Raw genomic sequence first — 18,526 nt, forward strand, 5'->3', positions numbered from 1 at the left:
TTTGGGTATTGGTTATCGAGATACTGCCTGTCCTTTTTTTAATCTATTACATCGCAAAGCTGTTAGTCAACAAAAAAAACATACAAAAATATATAAATGAACTTATTTTCTTACATTCTGTCAATAAATTGTCCAGTCAATGTTATCAGAGATTTCTTGGTTTTCTTGGTCCGATCTTCTACTAGCTGGTGCTCAGTAACATGGCGACTCGTACTAGGATTTCGGTGCTCCACAACTGAATGTGTTGGAATTTCTTCCTTTCCAACAATAAATCTAACAGATATAAATGAATTTAAACATGAAAGAAGATGCAAGCAAATAGCATCATATTTTAAATGGTTTTACTATTTAAATTTATTACTCATTACATTCTTTAGAAAATAAAACTCAGAAAATTACTGTTTCATTATTGAAATTTAAGTGTAAAATTTCTTGATAGATTTCCAAACAAATTCATCTACACTTGCACCAAATATTAAAGGACTTGATTCAATTAGCTGATCTTAGTCAGGACGGCAATTGTACAATAAATTATCGTTTTGATGCCTGTAATGTAAGCAGAGATTGCAATCATACAAACTTCCAGCTCAAGATTCCTATTGTAGAGAACTAACGGAACTTGAACATTGAACGATTCAACACTCAATGATTTCAAAACAACATTCTCATGTTCACCATCAAATTTCTGAATGGTTCATGAACTCATCAATTTTATCTCATCATCTTAGTTTTATAATTTATAATAATTGTAATGTCTTTGCACTGTACATCTGCTGCAAAACAACATTCATGTCATATAAGACAATGACAATTAATCTTATCCTGAAGAGTGGATAATCTTGCCACACTCTATGCCAAGCCTTTCAAGTTGAGAATCATTTATTTGAGGTACAGGAAGATTGCTGGCAGGTTCAGGATTTTCTCTCAGCATGAAACAGTACTTCCGGTTTGTGGAAGGAAAAAATAAAATACATTTTTTAAAACACAGAAAAATAAAGATATAAACAAATAGTGATAATGTAAAAAATTGTACCAGACCATCTAAAGATTTTTCAAAACTCAAAATACACTGGAAACATGGTGCTAATCACATTAGGATTTGTGGATAGTGGTATTAATCGTGCGTGGCTGGATTTTGTGGCAAAAGTGGTGTGTATATACATCCTTCTGTTTGGCTGATGATACAACAGTGCTTGCTACCAGCCTACTCAATTGTAAATAGGGATTGCATTAGTGCAAGTCTATATTTGAAATTAGTATCACCCGAGAACCAAAATGCAGTCACGGATTTACAGTAACAACTTATGTTCTAAAGAACCTATTGCTCTAAAGAATATATAATTTTTGTGTTCTTTAATGAAGATTGGTTCAGTGTTGCTTATTTAGGTATCATTTGCTTGCCAAAAGTCACAAAATAAATTCGTAATAAAATGCTTTAAGATTGATACTGGTTTCCAATTTATAACTCCTCCTATCCTTCCATAATTGTTAGTTAGTGAAGTTTACTTGTCAACAGCAACTATTATTTTCCTTCACTGTCTGATAACACTCGAATAATGTCACAGCAAATTTATTCCTTATGGAAACTCCAATAAGATCTTGTGTCAGCTGAGAGGTCTATTTTGTTTTAGTCCTACTGATTTATCACTGGGAAGTTTTTTTGAGACACAGCCATCCAGCTCACCTTTAAAAATGGTGATTATAGTCAATCTCTGTCCCTTTATTAGGGAAAGAGAGAGGTTGTGGTTTGTTGAATTGTCAGGTAAACGATTTGTTTTTTTTTACTGAAGATCATGGTCTTAACTGGGGGCTTTGCTACTGCTTGCTTGGTGGGTGAAGGCTGCTGATGCTTTTTTGTGAAAGAGGGGGAGGGTCAATGCTTTGCTGCTGCTTGTGCATGGGGGTGGAGTGGGGTGGACTTTGGGGTTCGAACATTTTTACTGTCACTCATTCTTTGGGGCACTCTTCTGTTCTCGAGGATGTCTGCGAAGAAGAAAGATTCTAGGTTGTATGTTGTATATACTCTGTGATATTAATTTGAACTATTGAATTGTGGGCAGGAATTTTTGCTGTCGGAAGTCAGCATTCAAAACAACTAGCTACAACCAAGGATGAAAGTTTTGGCAATAGCACAATAGTCTCACCAATACAGAAACTACCAGTCATATATGCCTTGAAATAAAATTTCACCATGATTTAACGTATGATATCAGCAGGTTAACAGAGTCTTAAGGCCACATTATAAAAATGCTCATGATGTCTGGCTACATTTGAAACTCTCTTAAAACAGGTAAGAAACAAGCAAATATTTATATCATTATACTTACTTAAGTGCAGAGAAAGCAAATCCTTTGAGGCCATCTTTGCACCTGGAAAACAAACGCCATAATACATAAATGTTCATAGAAGCCCAATGATGCTGTGACTTCAGTCTTCGAGACCAGCGTGAGAGCATCCTTCAGGAGAGTGAACCAATGGAAAGTATCCGGCCCAGTCGGGATACCTGGTCGAGTACTAAAGACATGTGCTGATCAACTGGCTGGAGTGTTCACCAATACCTTTAACCTCTCGCTTCGGCAGCCTGAGGTACTCACTTGCTTCAAGCAAGCTTCAAATATACCAGTGCCCAAGAAGAACGTGGTAACCTCCCTCAATGACTATTATCCTGTAGCACTTACATCCACTATGATGAAGTGCTTTGAGAGTTTGCTGGTGAAATATATCAACTTCTGCCTGAGAAGCGATTCGGATCATCTCCAATCCTACCATCACAACACATCAACAGCAGATGCCATTTCACTGGCTCATCACTCAATCCTGCAACACCTGGAAACAAAGATGCATACATCAGGATGCTCTTCACTGACTCTTCACAGGTGCATCACAAGGTTGTGTGTTTAGCTACATGTTTAAACTTATGACTGTGCGGCTAAGCACTACAATGACAAACTTAAATATGACAACACCACTGTTGTTGGCTGAATAGAAGGTGGATGAATCAGCACATAAGCGGGAGATTGAAAATCTGGCTGAGTGGTGCCACAACGATAACGACTCACTCAATGTCAGCAATACCAAGAAGATAATTATTGACTTCAGGAGGAGGAAACCAGAGGCCCATGAGCCAGTCCTCATCGGAGAATCAGCAGTGGAGAGGGTCAGCAACGATGTTATAATTTCAGAGGATCTGTCCTGGGTCCAGCACACAAGTACCATCACAAAGAAAGCACGGCAACGCCTCTACTTTCTCAGAACTTTGCAAAGATTCGGCATGTCACCGAAAACTCTGACGAACTTCTATAGATGTGTAGTGGAAGATATATTGACTGGTTGCTTTATGGTATGGCATGCCCATGTACGAAAGAGCCTACAAAACTGATGGATATGGCCCAGTCCATCACAGGTAAAGCCCACCCCACCACTAAGCCCATCTACACGGAGTGCTGTCACAGGAAAGAAGCATCAAGGACCCCCACCATCCAGGCATGCTTTCTTCTCGCTGCTGCCATCAGGAAGGTGGTACAGGAGCTGCAAGACCTGCACCACTCAGGAAGAGTTATTACCCCTCAACCATTAGGTTCCTGAATCAGAGGGGATAACTTCACTCACTCCATCACTGAACTGTTTCCACAACCTACGGACTTACTTTCAAGAACTCTTCATCTATGTTCTCGATATTTATTGCATATTTATTATTATCTTCTCTTTATTTCTGTATTTGCAGTTTATTTTGGATTTTTTTGCACATTGGTTGTTGTCCACCCTGTGAGTGTGGAATTTCATTGATTCTACTGTGAATCTTGTAGTTAATGTGATTATCCGCAAGAAAGTGAATCTCAGAGTTGTATATGGTGACATATATACCCTTTGATAGGAAAATTACTATGAACTTTGAACTACAGTTCCAGAAAATCTACATAAAGTACCAATATCTGACAGTTTTGGGCTCTGTATCTAAGAAAGGGGGTTTTGCATTGGATAAGATCCAGAGAAGGTTTACCAGAATGATCCCGAGATAAAAGGGTTCACGGAGAGGGGCATTTGGTGGCTCTGTGGCATGTTTGCAGATGATACAAAGATGGGTGGAGGGGCAGGTAGTGTTGAGGAAGCAAGAAGTCTGCAGAAGGACTGAGACAGATTGGGAGAATGGGCAAAGAAGTGGCAGATGGAAAGTAGTGTAGGAAAGTGCATTGTAAAGGGAATAACAACGTAGAATATTTTCTAAAGGGGGATAAAATTTAAAAAATCAGAACTGCAGAATGAATTGGGAGTCCTTGTGCAGAACTCCTAAAGGATAACTTGCAGTTTGAGTCAGTGGTAAGAAAGGCAAATGCAAAGTTAGCATTCATTTCGAGAAGATTAGAATACAAGAGCAAAGATGTAATGTTGAGGATTTATAAGGCATTAGTCAGACTGCGCTTGGAGTATCGTGAGCAGTTTTGAGCCCCTTGTCTAAGAGAGTCCAGGGGATGTTTATGAGAATGATTCTGAGAATGAAAGGGTTAACATATAAGGAGCATTTAATGGCTCTGAACCTCTCCTCACTGGAATTTAGAAGAATGAGGAGTGACCTCATTGAAACCTGTCAGATATTGTAAGGCCTAGATAGAGTGAATTTGGACAGGATGTTTCGTATAGTGGAGTCTAGGACCAGAGGGCATAGCCTCATAATGGAGAGGCGTCCATTTAGAAGAGAAATAAGGAAGAATTTCTTTAGCCAGTGGGTGGTGAATCTGTGGAATTCATTGACACGGATGGTTGTTTGGCCAAGTCATTGAGTTATATTTAAAGTAAGGTTGATAGCTTCTTCATCAGTCAGGGCATCAAAAGTTACAGGAAGAAGGTAGCAGAATGGGGTTGAGAAGGAAAATAGATCAGCTAGCGGAGCAGACTCAATGAGCTAAATGTTCCTATGTCTGTGGTCTTTACACAATACTAAAACACAGAAAACACACAATGTAGTTTCACAGGATCCTTTCATTCTCAATCTAACAACAACAGCACATTGAGAGTTAAAGGGCAAAAGTTTAGGGATAACATGAGGGGGAACTTCTTTACTCAGAGAGTGGTAGCTGTGTGGAACGAGCTTCCAGCAGAAGTGGTTGAGGCAGGTTCAATGTTGTAGTTTAAAGTTAAATTGGATAGATATATGGACAGGAAGGGAATGGAGGGTTATGGGCTGAGTGCAGGTCGGTGGGACTAGGTGAAAGTAAGAGTTTGGCACAGACTAGAAGGGCCAAAATGGCCTGTTTCCGTGCTGTAATTGTTATATGGTTATATCCTTCTTTTCTCATACAAATGTTACTTCAGCAATACCTTACATGTGTCAATGCATGATGCTAACCTGATGGTACTAGGTTCCACATTATCACTCCTTGGCTAAAGATTCTTCTGAATTCCCTGCTGGATTTATTGTTGACACATTTATAGCTCTTAGCTGGGTTACAAGTAAAAACATCCCTGTCTAGTCTATCAAGGCATTTAATAACCTAAAGGCCTCTTACTAGAAATAGTACTGATAATTACAGTTCAATATCTGATTTGAGGATAAGAAGTTGAACTACTCAGAGCCAGAGGGCAAAGCTGGAATACTTAATACAGTAAGCACTCTCTATCAACTTTTAACAAGGAAAAGAATGCTGCCAAAATGGAGAGAATGGATGGAGTGAAAACTGATCTCACAAGAAAGATTGACCATGCTTAAAGAAATTCACCAGTACTGGCTGGAAAGCATTCCAGGTTACAAAAGGAGTTGTGGTGTCTTGCTGCAATCTTCTAAACCTCTAAATTACAGAGCACTCAGGGGAAGACTTCACTTCATTAGGAATGGCATGAATGCTAAATGGCATTCTTCTCTTTTGAATCATTCTATATATGTATCTAATTCCAGATACTTTAAAATCATTTTCTTTGGTACTTTTGGTCCTGAATTTAAGAACTTCATGTTGTATGTCAATATGTTGAATTGGTTCACTATTATTGTCATAATTATCTCAGTTTATTTCTGGCCACTTTTTCTCATTTATGGTGCATTTTTCTTTCAAATCTTGCTAATCAATTACTACACATGGCCCTCTAGAATGCTGCTGACTTGAGAGAGATTAAATGTTTGTTTCCAACAATAGTTCAGTAGTAGGTCAGAATTCAGTTTTTGAAAAATAAAACTATCTCAACATACACTGCAGTTTCAAAGAAATACCACCTCCCCACCCCCAAATCTATTATGAAACAAAATGGGTTAGAACTTTCAAATCAAAGTTACATGTTAGTAGGGAAGTGGTGTTAGGTAAATTGAAGGGATTAAAGGCAGATAAATCCCCAGAGCCAGATGGTCTGCATCCCAGAGTGCTTAAGGAAGTAGCCCAAGAAATAGTGGATGCATTAGTGATAATTTTTCAAAACTCGTTAGATTCTGGACTAGTTCCTGAGGATTGGAGGGTGGCTAATGTAATCCCACTTTTTAAAAAAGGAGGGAGAGAGAAACCGGGGAATTATAGACTGGTTAGCCTAACGTCGGTGGTGGGGAAAATGCTGGAGTCAGTTATCAAAGATGTGATAACAGCACATTTGGAAAGCGGTGAAATCATCGGACAAAGTCAGCATGGATTTGTGAAAGGAAAATCATGTCTGACGAATCTCATAAAATTTTTTGAGGATGCAACTAGTAGAGTGGATAGGGGAGAACCAGTGGATGTGGTATATTTGGATTTTCAAAAGGCTTTTGACAAGGTCCCACACAGGAGATTAGTGTGCAAACTTAAAGCACACGGTATTGGGGGTAAGGTATTGATGTGGATAGAGAATTGGTTAGCAGACAGAAAGCAAAGAGTGGGAATAAACGGGACCTTTTCAGAATGGCAGGCAGTGACTAGTGGGGTACCGCAAGGCTCAGTGCTGGGACCCCAGTTGTTTACAATATATATTAATGACTTGGATGAGGGAATTAAATGCAGCATCTCCAAGTTTGCAGATGACACGAAGCTGGGCGGCAGTGTTAGCTGTGAGGAGGATGCTAAGAGGATGCAGGGTGACTTGGATAGGTTGGGTGAGTGGGCAAATTCATGGCAGATGCAATTTAATGTGGATAAATGTGAAGTTATCCACTTTGGTGGCGAAAATAGGAAAACGGATTATTATCTGAATGGTGGCCGATTAGGAAAAGGGGAGGTGCAATGAGACTTGGGTGTCATTATACACCAGTTATTGGAAGTGGGCATGCAGGTACAGCAGGCGGTAAAAAAGGAGAATGGTTTGCTGCCATTTATAGCGAGAGAATTCGAGTACAGGAGCAGGGAGGTACTACTGCAGTTGTACAAGGCCTTGGTGAGACCACACCTGGAGTATTGTGTGCAGTTTTGGTCCCCTAATCAGAGGAAAGACATCCTTGCCATAGAGGGAGTACAAAGAAGGTTCACCAGATTGATTCCTGGGATGGCAGGACTTTCATATGAAGAAAGACTGGATGAACTAGGCTTGTACTCATTGGAATTTAGAAGATTGAGGGGGGATCTGATTGAAACGTATAAAATCCTAAAGGGATTGGACAGGCTAGATGCAGGAAGATTGTTCCCGATGTTGGGGAAGTCCAGAACGAGGGGTCACAGTTTGAGGATAAAGGGGAAGCCTTTTAGGGCTGAGATTAGGAAAAACTTCTTCACAAAGAGAGTGGTGAATCTGTGGAATTCTCTGCCACAGGAAACAGTTGAGGCCGGTTCATTGGTTATATTTAAGAGGGAGTTAGATATGGCCCTTGTGGCTACGGGGATCAAGAGGTATGGAGGGAAGGCTGGTGCAGGGTTCTGAGTTGGATGATCAGCCATGATCATAATAAATGGTGGTGCAGGCTCGAAGGGCCGAATGGCCTACTCCTGCACCTATTTTCTATGTTTCTATGTAAAGTTGCTGGTGAACGCAGCAGGCCAGGCAGCATCTCTAGGAAGAGGTTCAGTCGACGTTTCAGGCCAAGACCCTTTGTCAGGACTAACTAAAGGAAGAGCTAGTAAGAGATTTGAAAGTGGGAGGGGGAGGGGGAGATCCAAAATGATAGGAGAAGACAGGAGGGGGAGGGATGGAGGCAAGAGCTGGACAGGTGATTGGCAAAAGGGTATGAGAGGATCATGGGACAGGAGGTCCAGGGAGAACATCAAAGTTGCTGGTGAACGCAGCAGGCCAGGCAACTTTGATGTGTGTTGCTTGAATTTCCAGCATCTGCAGAATTCCTCGTGTTAGAATTTTCAAATTTTTTCTCAGTTACGAAAAGGATAACAACACTTACTTATTGAGCTGAAAACATTGACTACCAAATTTAGATCTTTAAAATTCCTCAACTACCTATAAATTCCGATATACCGCCTGAACTTAATGGATAATAGTAACTAACTGTATTCTCTGTACACAATCTTTATGCTCTAGAAGTTACCTTGGCCATATTCAGCAAGCCAGTCTTCCTATCCAACATGATCATATTGCTAGAAGAGGCTGAAAGTTCCTCTGAAAATCTCTGACAGCCAAACAAAGCCATCTATCAGCTTTGCCAGATGCCATTCAAGTTGAATGCTTTTATAGCATTTCTGACTGTCTTTCATATTTAAAAGTATTTACCATTAGAAAAAACTAAAACTAATAACTACATTTAAAAACTATTTTTGGAAGTTATTAACTACAATATTTAAATATTTTTCAAAAGTTTACATAGGCTATTTACTTATTTACCCACAGCCATAATTTTGTTAAGTATGTTGCTGGAGAAAGAACAAAGGATTGGGTAAAGAGAAAAACTTCCCCCCAAATTGCTGAAAACATTAAATTACCCCCATTTAACATTTACAAAATTAAAACTGGATTTGATCTAATTAATCTTTTTAAAAAATGTAATAGTTAATCTATCCAGATGTACAGAGATGTAATATTCCTCTGAGTCAAAAGGCATTTATGATGTCAAAGATAACAAATTCAGCATTTACAATATAAAGGAGGCTTTGTACATTTTCCGAGGGGAAGCATGAATGGCAAGTAGCAAGTAGAAACTGTCAGGTAGAAACAGCCGATTTGATTCAAGACCTTTTCTATCAGATGGTTCACTGCAGATGGAATAGAATTGTAACAAATTTAAACATGTTTTAATGTCCTTCATAAAACAAAAGAACACAAAAAAATTAACATGAATTTGAAAGAATTATTAACGTCTGCTCAAAATAGAGACAGCAGGCCTTTAGTATGTGGGTTACATGCAAAGTTAAAGTGAGGGATCCAAAATTTACTCTGCAGATCTCCTGTAACTTTTTTATTCCTAGATCTTCAAGGATTGTGAATCCTAAGTCAACATTTTTCCCTTTAAAAGTAGCTCCAAAAGATACTTTTACCTTCAGTATACCATTGTTGCTTGAGTTGAATAGATGTGCAAGAATGCACGAGACATATACACACTTAATCTGAACATACAGGTAAAAGGTTGCTGATGTGGGTCAAACACAAAATAGTTTTCAAATATTAAATGTTAAAGTAAATGTAGAATGGCACAATTTAAATAAGTCAAAATTTAATAAATTTCCTCAAAGATTGGGTAAGTGAAGTAGTAGTAGTATGGGTAACCTACAAAGGTCTGTAAACTTTATTTTGAAATATAAATTATTCTTCAACTTCCAGTTACTTTAATAAATATTTCTGAAATTAACGTTTCTTGAGCATGTATATATTTACTTTATTGCAATACTAAATGGTGTCTGAAGAGGTCCCCATTCAACACTTTTTCTTATTTAATTCATCTAACCAACAGGGATTATATTTTTAAAAAATGAATTTAACATTGCTTTCATTTCCTCAGTAAAAGAAAATGTATAGTCTTTACTGATGTCACATGCTATCTACAATAACTAGCTTCTTCAACAAAAAGGCCAGGCATGCAAATATTTTCAGGATAGGAAATGGGGAAATCAACATGTACTAATATTAAAATTAGTGTATCAATAATAGTTACAAAATTAAGACTGAAACCAAAGCTAGTATCAAATGAATCCTGCCTTATGCATCCTTCTATTTACCCAACTACTGATGGCCAAACATTTGAAAATATTTAACATAAGCTCTGAAATCCCTTCCTTAAACTTCTCTAGTTTTCTCTTTCTTTTAAATCCACCTTAAAATCTTGCTCTTTCATATTCCCGTGAAGCATTTTGGAATTTTTTAACTAAGTAATCTTAAGTTAGTTGGTCTTATTGATCATTACCTTTACCCATTCTTGTACATTGGCATCCTTTGGGATTGAGAATCACTTGATTTGAAGAGTTCTGAAGTGACTACAGACTCTCCCACAGACATAACAGGAGGCTGATAGGGCAAGGTCATCATAAGCGTAAGCACATCATATGCATAATCGACGTGAGTGCACCACCTCAGATTAGTTTGCAAGGTGGTTCACTCCTTCTGCTACTTATGCATAGCCCTGGTGTGTCCCAAGGTATGGACTCCAAGATCCCTGAATGCACCTTCTCCTCCCTTTCAAGCTGCCATAACTCAAGACATTCCCAGGAAGCAACGGGGATGTTGTACTTCTTGCAGGAAACTCAGAATACATCCTTGAATCATTTTTTGTTTGGACAGTTCGATAATCTCATACCGCAACAGTGCTCAGAATAGTGCCTGTTTTGGGAGTTTGGTGTTAGGCATGTGAACAACATAGTCTTATGTAACCAACTGAGGATGTTGACCTGAGAGAAGACACTGATGTCTTGAGTTTGGAGGATTTTGTACTGACAACATTACTGGTAATTTTCCATGCTATAAGTAGTCCACAGCTCCAAGGCACGTGGGAGGGAAGAGATCGCTTCTGTTTGCATCTAACTGGGTCCTTATCTTGACAAAATGCTTAGTGGTATGTAAAAGGGGAGCAATAAAGATGCTCACATCTTTCATCACCATGATAGCCACTGATTCCTGCTGAACTGACTGTCACCTGATCCACTCTATTATCTCTATTAACCTGCCTTCAAAACTTCAATGCTAATTGGAAGATTGCTTTCAAAAAATCCATGTTGAAACTCTCATGAACTCTACAAAGTCAGCTCTTCTCAAACATAACTGCACCAACAATCTGTCAGCACCCTTTGTTCAATGTTTGGAAAGTTATTGTAAAGAATTTTCAGGAACAGAATTTATTTGCATTTGGAAAGGCAAGGTCTGATTAGGGATAATTGAGTATGGATTTATGTGTGGGAAATCATGTCTCACAAATTTGATTTGAATTTTTTTCAACAGCTCACCAAGAGGATTGATGAGGATAGGGTAGTAGATTTCACCTACTTGGACTTTAGAAAGGAGTTTGTTAAAGCCTTTCAGGCTAATCTGGAGGGTTAGAACACAAGGGCTCCAAAGGGAGCTAGTACACAAAATTGGCTTGGTGATAGGGAGCAAAAGGTGATAGTAGAAAATTGACTTTCAGTTGGAAGTTTGTGACCTTTGGTTTACTACAGTGATTGCTGCTGGGTTCTCTGTTATGGATAGCTTGGAAAAGAATGAAGGGGGCATGATTTGTCACTTTGCAGATGAGACTAAAATTGATATTATAGTAAAGGAGGTTGTCTAAGGTTACAATAGGATATCGATCAACGGAGAAGGTGAATGGCTATAGAAATCCTTTAACGTTAATGCATCAATGCCACAGAGCAATTATTATATAATATACCATTTTAATAACAGAAAATGCACATGTATTTTAGTTTATTTTATCTATATCTAGTGACCAATCCTTGGTCACTGTGATTAGAAAATATGGTAAAAGTCAGCGAAAAGTGTTAAAAGTTGCGAGTTGCAGTGGAATAATCTTACTTTAAGAAATCTGATTGGATAAACACTATTTACTAAATACTATGGAATTGAAAATGTACTTTTGGACAGGATTAAATGATTTAATGCTATTTCTGGGCCACTTTGCTTCACCCCAGCAATTTCAATAGTTCCATTTAATATCAGAGAATGTATACAATATACAACTTGAAACTCTTGTTCTTCTCAGACATCCACGAAACAAGAAGAGTGTCCCAAAGAATGAGTAACAGTAAAAAAATGTTAGAATTCCAAAGCCCCTCCCCGACTACTTGATCGGTCATTTACCAGCATGAGTTGAACTTGCAGATCTGAGGCCATTTCTCTACCAGACATCCATCTAGTGAGTGTTCATTCCCTTGCAAAACATTACATTTGATGGGAAAATATTATACAGTACTATTATCGCTCACTCATGGAACAACTATATTATTATAGTGCAGCATCAGATTCCAAACCCAATAAAGATCCCAATAATCAAGAGTTAAAATTGGCATGTCGCAAAGGTAATGCTACAGTTGTTATGGGCGACTTAAACATGTAGGTAGACTGGAGGAATCAGGTTGATACTGGACCCCAAGAAAGGGAGTTTGTGGAGTCCCTCCGAGATGGATTCTTAGAACAGCTTGTACTGGAGCCTACCAGAGAGAACGCGATTCTAGATTTAGTGTTGTGCAATGAACCGGATTTGATCAGGGACCTCGAGGTAAAGGAGTCATTAGGAGGTAGTGACCATAATATGATAAGTTTTAATCTACAATTTGAGAGGGAGAAGGGAAACTCGGAAGTGTCAGTATTACAGTTGAACAAAGGGAACTATGGTGCTATGAGGGAGGAGCTGGCCAAAGTTCAATGGAACAATACCCTAGCAGGGATGACAGTGGAACAGCAATGGCAAATGTTTCTGGGAATAATGCGGAAGGTGCAGGATCAGTTTGTTCCAAAGAGGAAGAAAGATCCTATGGGGAGTAAGGGGAGGCTGCGGCTGACAAGGGAAATAATGGACAGTATAAAAATAAAAGAGAAGAAGTATAACATAGCAAAGACGAGTGGGAAGCCGGAGGATTGGGAAACTTTTAAAGAGCAACAGAAGGTAACTAAAAAGGCAATATGTGGAGAAAAAATGAGGTACGAAGGTAAACCAGCCAAGAATATAAAGGAGGATAGTAAAAGCTTCTTTAGGTATGTGAAAAGGAAAAAAAATAGTTAAGACCAAAATTGGGCCCTTAAAGACAGAAGCGGGTGAATTTATTATGGGGAACAAGGAAATAGAAGACGAGTTGAACAGGTACTTTGGATCTGTCTTCACTACGGAAGACACAAACGATGTTCCAGATGTAATAGTGGCCAAAAGACCTAGGGTAATGGATGAATTGAAGGAAATTTATATTAGGCAGGAAATGGTGTTGGATAGGCTGTTAGGTCTGAAGGCTGATAAGTCCCCGGGACCTGATGTTCTGCATCGAAGGGTACTTAAGGAAGTGGTTTTAGAAATCGTGGACGCATTGGTAATCATTTCCCACTGTTCTATAGATTCAGGATCAGTTCCTGTGGATTGGAGGATGGCTTCTCTTCAAGAAGGGAGGAAGAGAGAAAACAGGGAATTATAGACCGGTTAGCCTGATGTCGGTGGTGGGAAAGATGCTGGAGTCAATTATAAAAGATGAAATTACGATACATCTGGATAGTAATAATAGGATTGGTCTGAGTCAGCATGAATTTACGAAGGGGAAATCGTGTTTGACTAATCTTCTGGAATTTTTTGAGGATGTAACTATGAAAGTGGACAAGGGAGAGCCAGTGGATGTAGTGTACCTGGACTTTCAGAAAGCCTTTGATAAGGTCCCACATAGGAGGTTAGTGTGCAAAATTAAAGCAAATGGTATTGGGGCACAGCACTGACATGGATTGAAAATTGGCTGGCTGACAGAAAACAAAGAGTAGCGACTAATGGGTCCCTTTCGGAATGGCAGGCGGTGACCAGTGGGGTACCGCAGGGTTCAGTGCTGGGACCGCAGCTATTTACAATATATATTAATGATTTAGATGAGGGAATTAAAAGTAACATTAGCAAATTTGCCGACGACACAAAGCTGGGAGGCAGTGTGAAATGTGAGGAGGATGCTATGAGAATGCAGGGTGACTTGGACAGGCTGGGTGAGTGGGCAGATGCATGGCAGATGCAATTTAATGTGGATAAATGTGAGGTTATCCACTTTGGTGGTAAGAACAGGAAGGCAGATTATTATCTAAATGGAGTCAAATTAGGAAAAGGGGAAGCAGAACAAAATCTAGGTGTTCTTGTACATCAGTCACTGAAAGCAAGCATGCAAGTACAGCAGGCAGTGAAAAAAGCTAATGGCATGCTGGCCTTCATAACAAGGGGAATTGAGTATAAGAGCAAAGAGGTCCTTCTGCAGCCGTACAGGGCCATGGTGAGACCACACCTGGAGTACTGTGTGCAGTTTTGGTCTCCAAATTTGAGGAAGGACATTCTTGCTATTGAGGGAGTGCAGCGTAGGTTCACAAGGTTAATTCCCAGGATGGCGGGACTGTCATATGTCGAAAGATTGGAGCGACTGGGCTTGTATACTCTGGAATTTAGAAAGCTGAGAGGGGATCTTATTGAAACATTTAAGATTATTAAGGGATTGGACACGCTGCAAGCAGGAAGCATGTTCCTGCTGATGGGTGAGTCCAGAACCAGAGGCCACAGTTTAAGAATTAGGGGTAGGCCATTTAGAACGGAGTTGAGGAAAAACTTTTTCACCCAGAGAGTGGTGGATATATGGAATGCTCTGCCCCAGAAGGCTGTGGAGGCCAAGTCTCTGGATGCCTTCAAAAAAGAGATGGATAGAGCTCTTAAGGATAGTGGAATCAAAGGTTATGGGGATAAGGCAGGGAGTGGATACTGATAGTGGATGATCAGCCATGATCACTGTGAATGGCGGTGCTGGCTCGAAGGGCCGAATGGCCTACTCCTGCACCTATTGTCTATTTTATAGCTTTTGAGATACTTTCTCCCTCTCCAATCTCATGCGAATGCCCCCCTCAGCCTCCAACCCTGTTTGAACACCAAGACATTCTCATTCAAGCCTTGCGCATGCCTTCCCATCGCCATTGAGCTTGCTCAGGTAGAGTTCTGATAATCTTCCAGTATAAAGCACACAGTACCCTAGAGCTAGCATTTCCCTTGTGCAAAGAAAAAGTGAAATGGCTACAACCATTGCACTACAGTTTTCCAGTCATGATAGAACTTTACCACTGTATTATCTCGATCTAGCGACTCAGCAGAAATTGGGGGTCCAACATGTTTACTTTCTGGTCTACTTACCTGTAATTAAATTGGAAGGTGCACATAGCGGCTGAACTATTGGGAGAATAGTTTATCTACGGTAGCATAGCGGTACCAGCTGCAAGATCGGGGTTCAAATCCTGCCACTGCCTGTAGGGAATGTGAACATTCTTCCCGTGACTGCATGGGTTTCCTCCCACATTTCAAAGACATACAGTTAGGGTTAGTAAGTTGTGGACATACTATGTAGGTGTCAAAAACATGGCAACATTTGAGGGCTGACCCCAGAACATCCTCTATACAAATGATGCATTTCACTGTATGCTCTGCTATTTCGATCAACATGTGACAAATAAAGCTAATTGTTAATCTTTAGAAATTTTCTCCATCAGTTTTGCCAATCCAGCGTAATAGGAAAATTGTGATCACTGATGCCAGTGGGTCTTTTGGATAAAAAGCAATTGAAATAGCATATGCTTACAAAGGAACCTTGTTATGACTTGGAATATAGAAAGAATTTTTCACACAAAGATCATAGGGATTAATGAGAGAGGAAGAATACGTGTCTAATAGGAAGTCTAGGTATAAAAAGCAGGAAGGAGCAGGCAAATTTCCACTGGAATAAAAAAATTCTCCCTAATTTTCTTTCTATTGTTCTGTCATTTTGGAAAAACTAACTAATGGCTGAGCCAAAAATACTTTGATGCTGTTTTGTATAACTTGATTATTAACATGAATGAGCTTAGAGATGTCCTCTGCAATGTGAGTTATATCTGTAAATTCAAAGTTCAGCAACTTACACTTCATGTTAAAAATCTACAATGGAGAATAATTGATAAAGGAATAAAAATGGAGAAACACTGAATTTTAATGTTGATTGTCTCCATTTCAGGAAATTAGAGAATATAATCTAAAGCAATGAGGTTGCATCAGTGTGTCGTAGTGTATGTTCACGCTCAGGAAAGTTATAAAGATTTTGAACAAGATTGAAGTTTCAAACTCCCAGCAGTAAAGAACAACTCAAACCTGTCATGACTGTCAGAGATCCTGTGCTCCTTCCATCCACCAAATGCTCTTTTTGTTGGAAGTATGCCTTCAGGTACTTAAAGAACTTTTTTTAAAAAATCTTGTATAAAGGTAGAACTTGCAGTTTAGGAAAGATTTATGTTTGCAGTTGATTAGTTCTGCATCACTGATCAAACCAGTCCTGTTTATATTCTAGACAGATTAGCTAGGGTTACTTTGCAGGTATAAATTATGGCAGATGTAAGCCATGGACACTTTACAGCTCCTGTTTTAGTGATAGAGTTGTATAAAAGAGAAACAGATCCTTTGGCCCACAGTGTCTATGATAACTACCACTCCTACCTATACTCATTTCACTTGCCTATATTAATTCCATAAACAATACGTCAAGTACATACCTGTCTCAATGTCTCTTAAATATTGTTACCATTCCTGCCATCATGACCTCTCTGGAAGCTTATTCCAGATACAAATTAGCCTTTGTGTAAAATAATTATCCTTTGGATCCCCTTTAACCCTCCACCCTTTCACTTTGAACCTATGCTATCCAATTTTAGTCACCACCACCATGGGAAACAGACTCAAGCTATCTAGCAGCTCATAATTTGATATACTTAATATCACCTCACAGCCTCTTTTGTTCCAGGAAACACAGACACAGTCTATCCAATTTCTCCTTGGAGCTCAATCCCTCCAGTCCAGGCAACATCCTTGTGAACCTTTTGCATGCTCTCTCTAGTTTAATCACACCTTTCCTGTAGTATGGCAAACAGAACTTTCAGTGAAACTTAACCAATCTTTTGTATAACTTTAACACAGCATTCCAGCTCTTCCACTCTATGCTTCACAAAGAAAGCATTCATGTCATACACCCTCACTTGTTCTTGACAGTGCAATCTCTACTTTTAAAACTTATGCTCAATACCTTAACCACTGATTAAGTTAAAAAAACTATCTAGTGCTTTCCCGGTGTATATGACGAATAAACTCTTCTCAGGCTTTCAGCCTGGTACAGGTACTGATTTTAACTGACATTTTGAAAACAAACTCGGCTGTCTCCGAAACATCAGTTAAAATAGACACCTGCTCCTGGCTGAAAGCCCAAGACTTCATCCGTCACTGATAAAGTTGCTTACAAACAGTAAATTCCAAAGTGACTGCATTGGCAAAATTGTGTAACAATTGGAGGCACAGGACTCCTAAATGCAGCTTACAAGATTTGTATTTAATTGAGTATGTGAGTACACCTAAAGTTTTAATTTTCCTCCGGTCCTTGCAGTTAAAAATCCAACCCATTATGCTTTGTTCTACAATGTTTTTAACAAATACCGTTCTGCAACAGTTAATAAGTAATATAGTACAACAATTTACGGGTACCATACAACAAACAGGTGAAATGCTTTTGGATTTCTAATTGTCTATTAGGTTCAAGAAATACACACACACAGTCCTTAGTAATGACTGCTATGAATCAAAATACAGATGTTAAATTAGGCATTTAGCTTTGCATTCTTATAGAATAGTAAATATTGTATATCTCTAGCAACACAAACAAAATGCTGGTGGAATGCAGCAGGCCAGGCAGCATCTATAGGAAGAGGTACAGTCGACGTTTCTGGCCGAGACCCTTCGTCAGGACTAACTGAAAGAAGAGATAGTAAGAGATTTGAAAGTGGGAGGGGGAGGGGGAGATCCAAAATGATAGGAGAAGACAGGAGGGGGAGGGATGGAGCTAAGAGCTGGAAACTTGATTGGCAAAAGGGATACAGAGTTGGAGAAGGGGGAGGATCATGGGACAGGAGGCCTGGGCAGAAAGAAAGGGGGAGGGGAGCCCAGAGGAACATGGAGAGCAGGCAAGGAGTGATTGTGAGAGGGACGGAGAGAGAAGAAAAAACGAGGGAGGAAATAAAAATAAATAAGGGAGGTGGGCAAGAAGTGGAGGAGGGGCATTCTCTGTCCCTCTCACAATCACTCCTTGCCTGCTCTCCATCTTCCTCTGGGCTCCCGTTCCTCTTTCTTTCTCCCTAGGTCTCCTGTCCCATGATCCTTCCCCTTCTCAAACTCTGTATCCCTTTTGCCAATCAACTTTCCAGCTCTTCACTTCTTCCCTCCCCCTCCTGTCTTCTCCTCCCCCTCCCACTTTCAAATCTCTTACTATCTCTTCTTTCAGTTAGTCCTGACGAAGAGTCTCAGCTCGAAATGTTGATTGTACTTCTTCCTATAGATGCTGCCTGGCCTGCTGCGTTCCACCAGCATTTTGTGTGTGTTGCTAGAATTTCCAGCATCTGCAGATTTTCTCGTGTGTGCCACTGTATATCTCTAATCTAGTATGATTCCTCATTATTTTTTTCTCATTATACTTTTTAAACTTGCTTAGTAGCTGAA

At 39.5% G+C, this 18,526-nt stretch overlaps 1 protein-coding gene across 1 annotated transcript in view; it reads right to left on the reverse strand.

The window, feature by feature from the left end:
* The window catches only part of tmem135 (transmembrane protein 135), a 429,004-nt gene that overhangs the window by 47,169 nt on the left and 363,309 nt on the right, over positions 1 to 18,526 (reverse strand). The window contains exons 7-8 of the mRNA XM_063053891.1: positions 2,328 to 2,369; positions 115 to 273 (exon numbers count right to left, since the gene is read on the reverse strand). Of these exons, the coding sequence (XP_062909961.1) occupies positions 115 to 273; positions 2,328 to 2,369 (201 nt within the window). The remainder of the gene's footprint in view (positions 1 to 114; positions 274 to 2,327; positions 2,370 to 18,526) is intronic.

Source organism: Mobula hypostoma, chromosome 7, assembly GCF_963921235.1.
Source record: "Mobula hypostoma chromosome 7, sMobHyp1.1, whole genome shotgun sequence".
NCBI lineage: Eukaryota > Metazoa > Chordata > Chondrichthyes > Myliobatiformes > Myliobatidae > Mobula > Mobula hypostoma.